The 15182-nt window shown below is 47.5% G+C and overlaps 2 protein-coding genes across 2 annotated transcripts in view; one reads left to right on the top strand and one right to left on the bottom strand.

Moving 5' to 3' along the window:
• Window positions 1-743: 743 nt before the first annotated feature.
• Window positions 744-8248, bottom strand: brms1la (BRMS1 like transcriptional repressor a). Its single transcript, XM_066685967.1, has 10 exons — window positions 7819-8248; window positions 6755-6845; window positions 6314-6441; window positions 5523-5602; window positions 5344-5440; window positions 4814-4903; window positions 3632-3696; window positions 3179-3218; window positions 2683-2833; window positions 744-1512 (listed from the first exon to the last, which is right to left on the bottom strand). Exons 1-10 carry the CDS (start codon window positions 7952-7954, stop codon window positions 1395-1397), a joined length of 996 nt encoding a protein of 331 aa, XP_066542064.1. The 5' UTR covers window positions 7955-8248; the 3' UTR covers window positions 744-1394.
• An 821-nt stretch (window positions 8249-9069) lies between these two features.
• The window catches only part of ralgapa1 (Ral GTPase activating protein catalytic subunit alpha 1), an 82862-nt gene continuing 76749 nt past the window's right edge, over window positions 9070-15182 (top strand). The window contains exon 1 of the mRNA XM_066657723.1: window positions 9070-9402. Coding sequence (XP_066513820.1) covers window positions 9297-9402 — 106 coding nt within the window. The 5' untranslated portion in view covers window positions 9070-9296. The remainder of the gene's footprint in view (window positions 9403-15182) is intronic.

The following is a 15182-nucleotide window of genomic DNA, read 5'->3' as shown; positions in this document are numbered from 1 at the left end:
TCCACTCGTGGGTTTTTCGATTTTTATTAAAAACAAACGATTGACGATTCCAAATGTTAAAGGACAGTTTATTGAGGTGGGGGCCACAGCCTCTGAAACAGGTCTAACATCGTCATTGGTGGAACTTCCAGATGCAGAGGGTCAGCTGATCTTCAAATGAACCAACAGCGTGAGGCTCAGGCTCGAGTTTGACTTTAGAGCAGGTTTAGTCTGAGGTCTGTTTGTGTGGTGACTTTTTCTTTGCGTTTGCTCTTTCAGCGGAAAACTGTAACGAATCTGTGCTGGATCTGTGTAGACGCAGTGTTTGGCTGAAGGAGGCGCTGTGGTGTGAAGTGCAGGAGGCGGAGCCTGGGCCGAGGGCCACGTATTTGTTAATTTGGTGCCATTTTAATGAGAGCTCTTCTCAGAAATGTCAGCTCTCCTGTGTTTCTAACATCAGTCAACCTTCTTCTCAGATCTCAGTGTTGGTGAATGGAACCAGACGTCTCCAGCTCACACCCAGCACTTTACTCCCTCTCCTCCTCCAGCAGCTCCTCCACCGTCTACAGAGTCTCTGTGGAGTGATAGAGGACAGTGGACATCTGTCCCTCACAGCGTCCTGTAGGTCCCTCTCCACCAGCACTGGGTTTAAACACCACCCCCTTCTCCACTCTACAGTCAGACACTAGCCCTCTGTCCCCCACTGTCCTCTGTCCCCCACCGTCCTCTGTCCCCACCGTCTGCTGTCCTCACTTTCTGTGAGGGGCTTTTAGAGGAGGACGTCTGCTTCCATTCACAGAGTGTGTAAGAGTGACTGGGTGAGTGTGTGAAACTGTCCACAGTTGTGAGTGATTGTGTGTGTGTGTGTGTGTTCCCCTGTGACGGACAGTGAAGAGAGAAAAGCTGTGTCCTGGAGGTGAATGAAATTAAGTTGAAAATGTTAAATCATTACAATACTTTAGTAGTTTCTTCAGTCTTTTTTTAGTTGTTTATTTGAGCCACAGACTGTTCACACTCGGGACGAGCTGTAGATCTGACCACACCAAACCACCGCTTTAATATCGACCACTGAGCCAGTGAACCTGCTCCTTCAGGCAGTGGACTGCAGCGGGTCGCCCTTAAACCCCGCGGGGCAGGAGTGGAGGAGAGTACAAAAATACAAAATAATTCACGAAAGGCACAAAGACGAATACAAAATGTCCAAAGCAAATCATCTCTCAGAAAACAAACCTCTGTAAGAATGACGTGGAGCTTATTGCAGACAAAACCAAGAAAGAAAAAAATATAAAACAAAGAGCTCAGTCCTGTTTTAAACCGCTTTTTAAAAGTGGAACAGATGCTGTCTGTAAGAAAGGCCGGGTCAGGCGTGTCCCCCTCGTCCTGCGTGAGTGTGAGGAGTGGTAGGAGCGTGGTCCTCAGGTGTGTTTGATGGAGTATTTGCCTTTCTGCAGCTGAGAGATGTAGAGTTTGGATTTGCTGCCGTCCAAACGCTTGAACCAGACCTCGTCGTTGTTTATGGTGGTTATCACAGCACTGAAAGAGACAGAGAAAATCGGTGATGAGATCTGTGCTGCAGAACATTAGAGAGATGACCCCTGGCCTGTTTTAAGACGTAATGGCGCTTTTCCACGTTCCCTACTCAACTCATCCTTTACACCAGGTGAATCAGGTCCTGGTTCTGGAAGCGGGTTCTTGTTTAGTGGCTGTTCTCTCGTGGTTCAGAGCGAGTCGAGTAGGGACTAAACCGTGGCGTGTAAACCTTGCAGAGCGCTGATCGTCCAGAGAGAGTCGTCACTCTACGCCACGCGACGCAGACGACCAGCACCAACTCTCCATCTGTAAAATCTCCAGCTGCAGCAGAGATCACGTTTGTTTTTATCCGACTCACGACGGCAGCTCGTAAAATGACGCCGTGGTCTTTTGAAGAGGTTCGAACGCTCCTTGGATCGGTGGTCGACGAAAGAATCCAGCGAGAGCTGGACGCTGCAACAAGGAAGGAACAAACTCTACTGATCTGTCTGAACTGATGACGGAGCTGTGTTCAGTCCCAAACAACAACAACACGCCGATACACCATGAGTAAACACCGCTTAACGTTACCGCCGCCGTTGTTGTGGTTTCCGAACACCGGGTACATTTCAGGGGGCAGCTGTGGGAGTGGAAAACCAACCAGGGACCAATCAGAGAGTAGAGTCGGGACCACGTGGTGGAAAATCGCCATATGGGGAAACTAAAACTCCACTAGTGAGGGCTGGGTGTAGGTCAGTGCACCGCTCAGAAACTGACCACATCACATCAGTAAAATAGAGACTGGTCACAGAATAAACCCAGAGGACCGAGAGTAAGCCATCGTTTACAAGTGATTCTTAGCTGTAGAAATAGCGCAGGAGAAACTGAGGAGACCGTCTACGGTAGATCATCTCCGTACGAGAACAGAAACACCTACAGCCAATCAGACACAAGATCCTGACTTAGGAACCGCCTACTGATGGCTCCTCCCATAACCACCCGCGGAGCCAATCAGACACTAGCTGATTCAGGACTCTCCCGCTGATGAAATCACCTGCTCTTCAGTTTCTCTATTCCACCTTAAAAGCTGCAGCGTTAAAATGTCACAGCTCTAGACTTCACCTTTTAATGAACATCACTGTAAGAAACGTCTTAAGGTGGAATCTAGGGTTCCGTGAAGAAGCTTGATCTCACCTGGTGGGAAAGTCGTCTTTTCTGTCGATGCAGATGTTTTGCCCGCGGCTGAACCACTCTCCGTCGTAAAGCAGTCGTCCGTCCTCCGAGCGAGCGCTGTGCTGTACCTTCTCACTCTTACACGCGGACACTGGAGCAGAGGCGAGAAACTCTGAGACGGAAACAAAACATTCGCTACATTTAATAATGAAGAGTTCGATCGTTACAGACACACAGTAGAAAAGGATTCAAAACTGAGCCTAAGGTCACGGTGCCCAGTGCTGACGGGGGTTAGGGAGGTGTACCCCCCCCTGCTGTGAGGAGTGAAGGAGCTCCACATGGATGAGTAGAGAGCTGTTTATGATCCAGATCTAATCACCTGCGCCTGAATTCGCTAATTCTTATGTAAACGCTATACCATCAAATCCTCACAGTTCAACATCTGACATTTAGCCTCTGCCCAGAGGAAATGCTGGATGAGCAGGGGTCCTCATCTTTGAAGGAGGTGTAAACTTACCGTCGGTTTTGACTCGGTGAGGTCCCAGAGTCGCCATTGCCTACAGAACACAATCAACAGGAAGGAGGCTGTGAAACCTGCTCCAGTGTTTGTTATGAACATAAACCTGTAAAATGATAGAAATGTTGCCTGGGCACCACAAGAACCACCAGAAACGGCTGTAGGTTTCAGTAAAGAACAACAAAAGTTGACAGAAAAAAAGTTTAAATCAATATAAATGATGATTATAAACACTTTGGCGCCCTCCTGTGGCCGGTAACAATATAATTTTATAATCACAAGCTGCATTCAGAAACCTGGGCTGCAGTCTCAGGAAGACTTTCCCTCTCTGAAACTTTCCCTCTCTGATATTTTCCATTACGTGAAATAAAAAGAGTAGATGGTTTGTCTACAGTCCAGGCAACATTTCTCTACTTTATTTTACTGTTTATATCATACTCTCTGTTTCCTCACCTTCCTGATGGCCGTCCAGTCCTCCAGAATGTCTAGGTCCTGCAGCATGTAAACAATATACGGCCGTAAACAGGTTAAGACCAATAAACATCTCTGAGCTGAGGGTAAAGGATCGGGGGTTAAGCCTGACTTAGGGTAAAGGATTAAGGCTTAAGCCTGACTTACGTTAAATAATTTAGATTTAAGCCTGACATAGGGTAAAGGATAGGGGTTTAAGCCTGAGTTTAAGTGAAGGACTAGGGCTTAAGCTTGACTTAGGGTAAAGGACTAGGGTTTAAGCCTGACTTAGGGTAAAGGATATGGGATTAAGCCTGAGTTAAGGTGAAGGACTAGGGTTTAAGCCTGACTTAGGGTAAAGGATATGGGATTAAGCCTGAGTTAAGGTGAAGGACTAGTGTTTAAGCCTGACTTAGGGTAAAGGATATGGGATTAAGCCTGAGTTAAGGTGAAGGATTAGGGTTTAAGTCTGACTTAGGGTAAACGATATGGGATTAAGCCTGAGTTAAGGTGAAGGACTAGGGTTTAAGCCTGACTTAGGGTAAAGGATATGGGATTAAGCCTGAGTTAAGGTGAAGGATTAGGGTTTAAGTCTGACTTAGGGTAAACGATATGGGATTAAGCCTGAGTTAAGGTGAAGGACTAGGGTTTAAGTCTGACTTAGGGTAAACGATATGGGATTAAGCCTGAGTTAAGGTGAAGGACTAGGGTTTAAGCCTGACTTAGGGTAAAGGATTAGGGTTTAAGCCTGAGTTTAAGTCAAGGACTAGGGCTTAAGCCTGAGTTAGGGTAAAGGACTAGGGTAAAGGATATGGGATTAAGCCTGACTTAGGGTAAAGGATATGGGATTAAGCCTGAGTTAAGGTGAAGGACTAGGGTTTAAGCCTGACTTAGGGTAAAGGATATGGGATTAAGCCTGAGTTAAGGTGAAGGATTAGGGTTTAAGCCTGAGTTAGGGTAAAGGATTAGGGTTTAAGCCTGAGTTTAAGTCAAGGACTAGGGCTTAAGCCTGACTTAGGGTAAAGGACTAGGGTTTAAGCCTGATTTAGGGTAAAGGATATGGGATTAAGCCTGACTTAGGGTAAAGGATATGGGATTAAGCCTGAGTTAAGGTGAAGGACTAGGGTTTAAGCCTGACTTAGGGTAAAGTATAGGGGATTAAGCCTGAGTTTAAGTGAAGGATATCAGAGACAACAACAGGTTTCTTTTTCCTGTCCGGACTGAAGGGATCTTTCCTCTTGTTTTTTCTTGACTGTAGTTCATCGTTCCACAGCTCTGTACAAAAACAACACATCAAACAAATATTAAACCTTTAAAATTAAAACCTTTTTATTTGTTTTATATTTTTATGAAAGTAACACAACGTGCCCCGGACCCCCACAGAGCAGGTGTGATGTGGTGGTGGATCATTCTCAGCGCTGCAGTGACTCTGACGTGGTGGTGGTGTGTTAGTGTGTGTTGTGCTGGTGTAGAGTGGATCAGACACAGCAGTGCTGCTGGAGTTTTTAAACCCTGTGTCCACTCTCTGTCCACTCTGTGAGACACTCCTCCCTCGTGGGTCCTCCTTGTTGATGCAGCGCTGAGAATGACACACCACCCGAATCACACCTGCTCTGTTCGTTACAGTCTGTAATGGTGGAACTGAGGAGTGGGGATGATGAAGTGGTCGTTTTAATGTTTTGGCCGATGATGGTGTATATTATTATGGGATGTACCTGAGGTAATGTCTATACTGTGTCGGTCTTCCTCCAGGCGTCTGATTTTCTCCTCCAGCTCCGTCTGAACGGTGTCAAAAAGCAGCAGCTTCTCGCTCTGGAAGAAAGGACAGTGACAGGTGTGTGTGTGGGTTTCTAACTGAGGAACAGTGTGAGATGTGACGTGAAGTGTACCTCACCTCCCAGTGCTGGAACGCTGCCTGAGTTTCACAGTCGTGCTTGTGCTTCACCGACTCCAGACAGAGCTCCCTGTAGATCCCTGATCAGACACAGCACCGGAGCAAGAGTTAAAACCCTGGACGACACACTCAAGCTTCATTTCCTAACCTTGATTCGTACCAAAACACGCAACTAATGCATCTTTAAACACAAGCCCCTGATAACTTCCTTAAACTCTCAGTCATATTCACTTTAAAGGTGAGGACCTGGAGCCCACCGACCCTCTGTGTGCGGCCTGAGTCTGAAAACACACGATAAAACGAGCTGTTCTGATTCTGCTTTACTTCTGACAAAGGCCCCGCCCCCTCGTCTGAGTCTGTCCAATCACAGCGCTGGACCCGTGTTTATGTGAGAGCGCAAAGACGAGGTTAAACTCAGCAAAACAGACACAACGAGCGCGGAGAAATAAGAGCACTGAGTAAAAACGGAGAAGAAAGAGAACAGAGTGAAAACGGCTAAAAACCAGAGCTTCTGCTCCTCGCTCCTCACTGCTGTGCGCTCGGGGTCGGGGTGAACAGCGAGCGGCTCATTATCATTTAAAGGAACAGGTGCTGAAAGCGGGCGTTCTGAACAGGGGCTGTTTACACAGGGGGAGAACACTGCTGTGGGGCTCGTGGGGTTTGGACCAAAGCAGGTCACAGACGTTTCATTAAGAAACAGAACTGTGTTCCACTGTGGAGACGAGGGGGAGGTGCATCTTTAAATAAATATTCAACCATTAAAAGCACAGGTCTGTGGATCTGAGACTCACCAGCCACTTTGGTCCTGATCTGCATGTTCTCCTGAAGATTGGCCAGAGGTTCCAGATACTCCGCCGCCTTTCCCGACATCACTTCCTGAAGTTTGGCATCAACTTGGTTTAACCGCTCTTTATACAACCTGAAAACAGCAGGGGGCAGTTTAGAGCGAGGGGGAGAGGTTTACAGAGGTGTGTATGTGTGGGGTGAGTAGGGGTGGGTCCTTTAAAGGGTATAGAACGTATTATGTCAGTGCTACAGAGCGAGAACCAGACAGGGACGTTCCGATCTGGTCTCAAAGGTCGGTGCCTGGGCCGATCACAGCATTATTTTACTGATCTGTATCAGTTATTGATCTCCATCTCAAGTCTGATCCTCAGTTTCCTCTAGATTCACACTCCCTCCTCCTCCTCCTCCTCCTCCTCCTCGACTGATTGATTGATCTGGATACTCACTGGTCTTTGAGGTCTGTGAACTGTTTCTCCAGGTTGTTCATTTCATCAAGACACTCCATCCTCCTCCTCTCACAGTCTTCATCATCCATCTCTGGAGATGGACACACACACACACACACACATTCAGCATCAACACACAATTCAGCAACAGCAGGCTTCCTCACAAAAAAGTATTTCTCCCGTAATTGTAGAACTGAATGAGTGTGAGAGGGACTGGGTGTGTGTGTGAAAGTATCCACAGGTGTGAGGGACTGGGTAAGTGCCCAGAGGGGGGTCGGTGTGTGTAAGTATCCACAGGTGTGGGTGTGTGTGTGAAACTGTCCTGTCCAGAGGTGTGAGGGACTGGGTAAATGTGGGGGGTGAAACTATCCAGAGGTGTGAGGGACTGGGTAAGTGTCCGGGGGGCGGGGGTGAAACTGTTCACAGGTGTGAGAAAGTATCCACAGGTGTGTGTGTGAAACTGTCCAGAAGTGTGAGGGACCGGGTGACTGTGTGTTCCAGGTTTGCGCATTTCCTGTCTCTATCCCTGATGTATGTAAATGAGCTCTTCTCTGATTGGCCATCCTGTAGTGAACCTTGTTCAGTGTGAAACAGGTACTTGTCAAACACAGGGTTCAAATACGGGGGGAGGGGAGGGGGGGCAGAGCAGTGCCCTCAGTGATCCTCAGTGATCCAGGCGCTGGTTTGTTGTGTCTTTTGTTTTAAAGTAAAGTAAAGTAAGGTTTTTCTTTTAATCCTTTTTTGACCCTCCTCTTCTGTCTCACCCCAACGGTGCTGTGTTCTTTTAGAGATTATTCCAAAAGTGCTATGTTTTCCTCCCCCTTTTCCGCACTTTGACCAATGTATGAACATGTGTTTGTTTTTATTCTTCACAAAATAAAGTGTCTGACGAGTTGATCTCGATAAGAATCACATTAAAGCCCCACTTTACATCTGTAAATCAGACTCTTACTCTGTTTTTCCATGATATAAGCCAAAAAACAAGTTTTCAAATGTTCGTTTTTAATCAGGAGCTCAGTAGTGAGATGGAAGTGTTTATTTTTAAAGTAGATTTAAGAGTTTACCTGAGCTCTCTCCATCCTCAGAGACAGAGGAGGTCTCCGTGTCGTCCTCCTCCGAGCTGCTGCCCTCGTGTTCCACAAAATCCACGTCCATCTCATCGTGATTGCTCTCTTTCTTCTCCTTCGTGTGAACTGGCATCTTTTATTCGTCTGTTAAATCCCTCTCTCAGTTCTTTCCCGCGCAGGAGCCCTTTAATGCCGTGTTGACTACCGACCCTCTACGAGTTCCACTAAAATGCGCGTTTTGTCGCTGGGGATGTCCTTAAACCTCGCCAATCCGTCCTCATTGTCCTCTAAACACGCCCCTAAACCGATCCCGATTCAGAAATGGAAGAATTTCTCCGCCTTTATCGCATTATTTTCGCATTTTCTCTCAATGTTTTCCTTAAACGCTCCTCAAGACTCTGCCCGAAGCGCTGGCTGGCGCGGAGAATGCTCGGATACGCGCCTCTGGGATTTGTAGTTTGTTGTAGTCTTTTAGCGCCGCCCCTTTCCGTTCGCACTAGTAGTCATTCTGTTTATAGAAAACTACATTCCCCAGCACTACATGCCCCACAGTTACGTCCCATTCACTAAACTAGACTCGAGCAGTCCAACGACGAAAGATGGATCATAAAGTAAAAGTCTTTCATATTCTGTGATTAATGGGTGGATTTTGGAATAAACGACACTGTAAATATGTTTATAACCATGCAGGAATTTACCATAAGGCTTTCTGAAGGCAATAATTTATAATAAAATACATGTGACAGAAAACTATTTTTGTCATTTTTTTATTGTAGTAGGAAGATTAATAGTGATATATTTAAGAAACACATTAAATCAAGATTAAATTGTGGACGGGAAAATTATATATTTGGCTTATACTGGAATGAGTTTTATTTCTTTATGTGGATTATATTTATTTATCCCTTAGTTTACTACTGCTAATAATAATAACATCTATTATGTACTAGTTTATATTTTACATTGTTCATTTTAACTAAACTATATTAACTAAATTATCTTATTGTGTATAGTGTGATTATCACTGAGTACGGACTAATTCTTTTTCTTAAAATAAATAAATAACTAAATGAATAAATAATAATAAATAAAAAGGGTGTGAAATTTAGGAATGTGTTTGTTTTCAGGGTGTGTGTGTGTGTGTGTGTGTGTGTGTGTGTGTGTGTGTGTGTGTGTGTGTGTGTTTGATTGCTCTGTTGTGTATTAGGTTGTTTTCCATGTCTCCGCGCCATGTTGAGTGGTGTTATTATCCACTGTAGTCAGAGAGGGAGTGTGTGAGAGAGGGAGTGTGTGTTGGAGCTTTAGAAACATTATAAACTACAGTCAGGGACAGAAGCCTCTGCAGAAATGTGCTGCTGTCTGCCGAGCGTTAAAGGGCAGGTCAGAGCTCTCACAGCGCTCCTGTTCTAGACAACAGAGCCTCTCTCGGTTCTTTAACCCTGTAAAGGTTCTCCTCCCTCCCTCTGCCTGGAGAAATGTTCTCCAAAAAGACCCACGGGGATGTGAGGAAATCCACGCAGAAAGTGTTGGACCCGAAGAAGGACGTCCTGACGCGCCTCAAACATCTGCGCATCGTTATCGGTGAGAGTCGGGGCCATTGTTTTTAGCACAAGTTTCGCGAATTCCTCAGTTCCACCTTAAATGGGCGACTCCTTAACGATGCTGAGCTTGGCTGTTCATCCGAATTCCTCCGGTCCACCTTAACTGAGTGACTGAGATTTGCATCTTGTTCAAAACACACAGATTCCACCTTAAATCAGCGTCGTTTGAACGAGGCTGAGGGTTTATTTTAATTATAATTTTCATTTCCACTACAAACGGGTGATTTTTAGACGAGGTTGTGGTTTGCAGCTTCTAGGAATCCCCCCTTTCCACCTTAAATGTTTACAAACGCGGCTGAGATTGGCTTTAAATCGTTAATTTCCTTTCCGCTGAAGTTTCAGTAGTTATCCGTTCCACCTTAAATGCACCAATCCTTTACGACGTTAAGCATGAGGCTAAATCAGTGCTGAGTATCCGAAGTCATCCCTTCTACCGTAAGCTTTTAAGGTGGAACGGCAAGTTCAAACACGCCTAATCTCACCGTTAACTTGTGTGGCTTCTATTTCTAATTCCGCCGGTCCACCTTAAATGCTGCAGCAATTCCACTCTGAGAGAGAAGCCTTTGTATTTCTCCTGACGGTATTTTTTATTGATAATTAATATTAATGCTGCATGCGCCAGAACCTGCTCCATTTAAGGTGGGACGGAGAATTCCACTCAAAACTGGAGCCCGTACTGAGCACCTACAGGTTTTGGCCTTGAAGGATTTCTGAGAACGTTTGTAGTAAATGTTTGTTATAATAATAAAGAGTGAGCTAATGTTACAGCTGTGTGCAGATGTTTGGGCTCGGCTCCGGTCCGACGACCTGTTGCTGTGGGCAACTGTTAATCAGAGTGTATGGGCTGTTAGACAGGTGGAGAGACAGACAGAGTCCGTAAGACTGAGTGTGTGTCGCCCTGTGAAGGACTGGCGCCCCCTCCAGGGTGTGTTCGTGCATTGCGCCCAGTGATTCTGGGTAGACTCCGGACCCACCGCCCCCTGAACTGGATAAGACTCACAGACAGTGAATGAATGAATGAATGAATGAATGAATTAAAAGAGTGTAGAAATGAACACATGACCTTTGTACTCTGTTCACTGTAGGTGTCTGTATCTGATTTAAATGACGTATTAGTGGTGTTTGTGTTTTCCCCAGTGATGAGTCAGTAGAGTGTAGTAATGTTGTGACGGACTCAGACTCGCGCCGGGGGCCCCAGGACTCGCTCAGAGTGAGTGAAAGGGTGAAGCTGTTGTTGAGAGGAGAGATGGAGTGATAGAGCGGAGGGTAGGAAGCGAGGGATGTTTGTGGCGGAGGAGAAGAAGGGCCGGACGCTGGAGAGAAACAGACATAAATAAACAGCAGCTTCCTCTGGGAGTAGTCGGGGAAGTCTGAGAGAAAGGGTTCCTGCCTCCACTCACTTCCTGAGGGATGTTAAAGATGAAGGGCAGTTCCACCCCAGTTTTAGAATTCTCTGTGACTGAGAAAGGGAGTAGGGTTGGTGTCTGTTAAACAAGGCCCCGTTTCTCCACAGTAGCTCATTCACTCCACTCCTGCTGCTCCCTTCTTCTCAACGACTCCACCTTCAGCTGGAGGAGGACTGTAGCCGTCGGAGAGAGAGGAGGAGGGACCGCAGATTCGGGACACAGCCTGAATGTGGCTGAAATAACCGACCGGACCAGATCCTTAAAGTACACCACATTAATCCAGTGACCCAGCCGCTCGCTGTTCACCCCGACCCCGAGCGCACAGCAGTGAGGAGCGAGGAGCAGAAGCTCTGGTTTTTAGCCGTTTTCACTCTGTTCTCTTTCTTCTCCGTTTTTACTCAGTGCTCTTTGTGCTGTGTTTGACCTCGTCTTTGCGCTCTCACACATTGTGTCACATTAATGTGAGCGTGCACGGAAGAGGGGATTTATTTTATATAAAGTATAGTCCTTTGAAGTGAACCAGATGTGGTGCTGCACAGAGGTGCGGACTGTGAGACTGGATCATGCTCAGTTTTCCTGAATGCTGCTCTACACGTGCTGCCTGTTTGACTCTCGGCATCTCAGGAATTTTGAGAGATGGGTGGGGTTCCCTTGTCTTCACTACACCCCGTGACACTCGCTGTGTTATTTACACACTCCTCTGTCCACAGCGAGATCAGCAGTGTGAACAATCCCTGTAGAACAAGGTGAAATGAAATAGGATGTGCTGGAGCAGCTGCACATGAGACAAACTATGCTCTGTGCCAGTGTGTGGACTACAGGGGTATAACTCCCCACAATACTGGTGTGTGGAACAGTGGAACTGTGTTCTCTGGAGTGATGGGGTTCCTCTGGTGTGTGGAACAGTGGAACTATGTTCTCTGGAGTGATGGGGTTCCTCTGGTGTGTGGAACTGTGCTCTCTGGAGTGATGGGGTTCCTCTGGTGTGTGGAACAGTGGAACTATGTTCTCTGGAGTGATGGGGTTCCTCTGGTGTGTGGAACAGTGGAACTGTGTTCTCTGGAGTGATGGGGTTCCTCTGGTGTGTGGAACAGTGGAACTGTGTTCTCTGGAGCGATGGGGTTCCTCTGGTGTGTGGAACAGTGGAACTGTGTTCTCTGGAGTGATGGGGTTCCTCTGGTGTGTGGAACAGTGGAACTGTGTTCTCTGGAGCGATGGGGTTCCTCTGGTGTGTGGAACAGTGGAACTGTGTTCTCTGGAGCGATGGGGTTCCTCTGGTGTGTGGAACAGTGGAACTGTGTTCTCTGGAGTGATGGGGTTCCTCTGGTGTGTGGAACAGTGGAACTGTGTTCTCTGGAGTGATGGGGTTCCTCTGGTGTGTGGAACAGTGGAACTGTGTTCTCTGGAGCGATGGGGTTCCTCTGGTGTGTGGAACTGTGTTCTCTGGAGCGATGGGGTTCCTCTGGTGTGTGGAACAGTGGAACTGTGTTCTCTGGAGTGATGGGGTTCCTCTGGTGTGTGGAACAGTGGAACTGTGTTCTCTGGAGTGATGGGGTTCCTCTGGTGTGTGGAACAGTGGAACTGTGTTCTCTGGAGCGATGGGGTTCCTCTGGTGTGTGGAACAGTGGAACTGTGTTCTCTGGAGTGATGGGGTTCCTCTGGTGTGTGGAACAGTGGAACTGTGTTCTCTGGAGCGATGGGGTTCCTCTGGTGTGTGGAACTGTGCTCTCTGGAGTGATGGGGTTCCTCTGGTGTGTGGAACAGTGGAACTGTGTTCTCTGGAGCGATGGGGTTCCTCTGGTGTGTAGAACTGTTCTCTGGAGCGATGGGGTTCCTCTGGTGTGTAGAACTGTTCTCTGGAGCGATGGGGTTCCTCTGGTGTGTGGAACAGTGGAACTGTGTTCTCTGGAGTGATGGGGTTCCTCTGGTGTGTGGAACAGTGGAACTGTGTTCTCTGGAGTGATGGGGTTCCTCTGGTGTGTGGAACAGTGGAACTGTGTTCTCTGGAGTGATGGGGTTCCTCTGGTGTGTGGAACAGTGGAACTGTGTTCTCTGGAGTGATGGAGTTCCTCTGGTGTCTGGAACAGTGGAACTGTGTTCTCTGGAGTGATGGGGTTCCTCTGGTGTGTGGAACAGTGGAACTGTGTTCTCTGGAGTGATGGGGTTCCTCTGGTGTGTGGAACAGTGGAACTGTGTTCTCTGGAGTGATGGAGTTCCTCTGGTGTGTGGAACAGTGGAACTGTGTTCTCTGGAGTGATGGAGTTCCTCTGGTGTGTGGAACAGTGGAACTGTGTTCTCTGGAGTGATGGAGTTCCTCTGGTGTGTGGAACAGTGGAACTGTGTTCTCTGGAGTGATGGGGTTCCTCTGGTGTGTGGAACAGTGGAACTGTGTTCTCTGGAATGATGGGGTTCCTCTGGTGTGTGGAACAGTGGAACTGTGTTCTCTGAAGTGATGGGGTTCCTCTGGTGTGTGGAACAGTGGAACTGTGTTCTCTGGAGTGATGGGGTTCCTCTGGTGTGTGGAACAGTGGAACTGTGTTCTCTGGAGTGATGGGGTTCCTCTGGTGTGTGGAACAGTGGAACTGTGTTCTCTGGAGTGATGGGGTTCCTCTGGTGTGTGGAACAGTGGAACTGTGTTCTCTGAAGTGATGGGGTTCCTCTGGTGTGTGGAACAGTGGAACTGTGTTCTCTGAAGTGATGGGGTTCCTCTGGTGTGTGGAACAGTGGAATTGTGTTCTCTGGAGCGATGGGGTTCCTCTGGTGTGTGGAACTGTGTTCTCTGGAGCGATGGGGTTCCTCTGGTGTGTGGAACAGTGGAACTGTGTTCTCTGGAGCGATGGGGTTCCTCTGGTGTGTGGAACAGTGGAACTGTGTTCTCTGGAGGGATGGGGTTCCTCTGGTGTGTGGAACAGTGGAATTGTGTTCTCTGGAGCGATGGGGTTCCTCTGGTGTGTGGAACAGTGGAACTGTGTTCTCTGAAGCGATGGGGTTCCTCTGGTGTGTGGAACAGTGGAACTGTGTTCTCTGGAGTGATGGGGTTCCTCTGGTGTGTGGAACAGTGGAACTGTGTTCTCTGAAGTGATGGGGTTCCTCTGGTGTGTGGAACAGTGGAACTGTGTTCTCTGAAGTGATGGGGTTCCTCTGGTGTGTGGAACAGTGGAACTGTGTTCTCTGGAGTGATGGGGTTCCTCTGGTGTGTGGAACAGTGGAACTGTGTTCTCTGAAGTGATGGGGTTCCTCTGGTGTGTGGAACAGTGGAATTGTGTTCTCTGGAGTGATGGGGTTCCTCTGGTGTGTGGAACAGTGGAATTGTGTTCTCTGGAGTGATGGGGTTCCTCTGGTGTGTGGAACTGTGTTCTCTGGAGCGATGGGGTTCCTCTGGTGTGTGGAACAGTGGAACTGTGTTCTCTGGAGTGATGGGGTTCCTCTGGTGTGTGGAACAGTGGAACTGTGTTCTCTGGAGTGATGGGGTTCCTCTGGTGTGTGGAACAGTGGAACTGTGTTCTCTGGAGTGATGGGGTTCCTTTGGTGTGTGGAACAGTGGAACTGTGTTCTCTGGAGTGATGGGGTTCCTCTGGTGTGTGGAACAGTGGAACTGTGTTCTCTGGAGCGATGGTTACATTTTACATTTACGTTTACATTTATGCATTTGGCAGATGCTTTTATCCAAAGCGACTTACAAAAGAGGATCTAACATTCAAACTACAGCACGATTTATACAAAATACCTTACACTGAGTGCAATATGCAGGAAGTAATAAGTGCATTAAAGAAAGACATTCAGTGCAAAAGATACTCTCAGAAGAGCTGGGTCTTCAATGATTTCTTGAATGCGGAGAGGGTTCCTGTTGCTCTGATGGTGCTTGGAAGCTCGTTCAATAGTCTAGACGGGAGATTACTAACGTCTGAACGAGGAGCTGTGCTGTATGTTGAGTTAGGTAAGGCCTAATCTTCCTTATGTTGAATAGGGAGAAGCGGCACGATCGAGCTACAGCGGTAACGTGATCTGCGAAGGTCAGCTGGTCGTCAACCATGACACCTAGGTTTCTTACAACCTTGGTGGGAGCCACTGATAGGGACTCTAGCTTGATGCTGATGTTGTGGAGAATAGCTTGCTTGGCTGGGAGGACCAGTAGTTCAGTTTTGGATAAATTCAATTGGAGGTGATGTTCCTTCATCCATGTAGATATGTCAGAGAGACAGTCAGAGATTTGAGTTGTCACTGAAGTGTCTCCTGGAGGAAAGGATAAATAGAGCTGTGTGTCATCTGCATAGCAGTGATAGGAGAAGTCGTGCGAATGTATGATTGGGCCTAGAGAGGTGGTGTACAAGGCAAAGAGGAGGGGACCCAGCAC

The sequence above is a fragment of the Hoplias malabaricus genome, chromosome 1 (assembly GCF_029633855.1).
Source record: "Hoplias malabaricus isolate fHopMal1 chromosome 1, fHopMal1.hap1, whole genome shotgun sequence".
Classification (NCBI taxonomy): Eukaryota; Metazoa; Chordata; class Actinopteri; order Characiformes; family Erythrinidae; genus Hoplias; species Hoplias malabaricus.
This window is presented reverse-complemented; position numbering and strand designations above follow the sequence as displayed.

Coding starts and splice junctions, on each gene's coding strand:
- brms1la (XM_066685967.1), bottom strand. CDS start 7,954: ATGCCAGTTCACACGAAGGAGAAGAAAGAGAGCAATCACGATGAGATG. Junction 6,442..6,754: donor TTCACAGACCTCAAAGACCA/GTGAGTATCCAG, acceptor TGCTGTTTTCAG/GTTGTATAAAGAGCGGTTAA. Junction 3,219..3,631: donor ACTGGACGGCCATCAGGAAG/GTGAGGAAACAG, acceptor TGTGTTCTGTAG/GCAATGGCGACTCTGGGACC.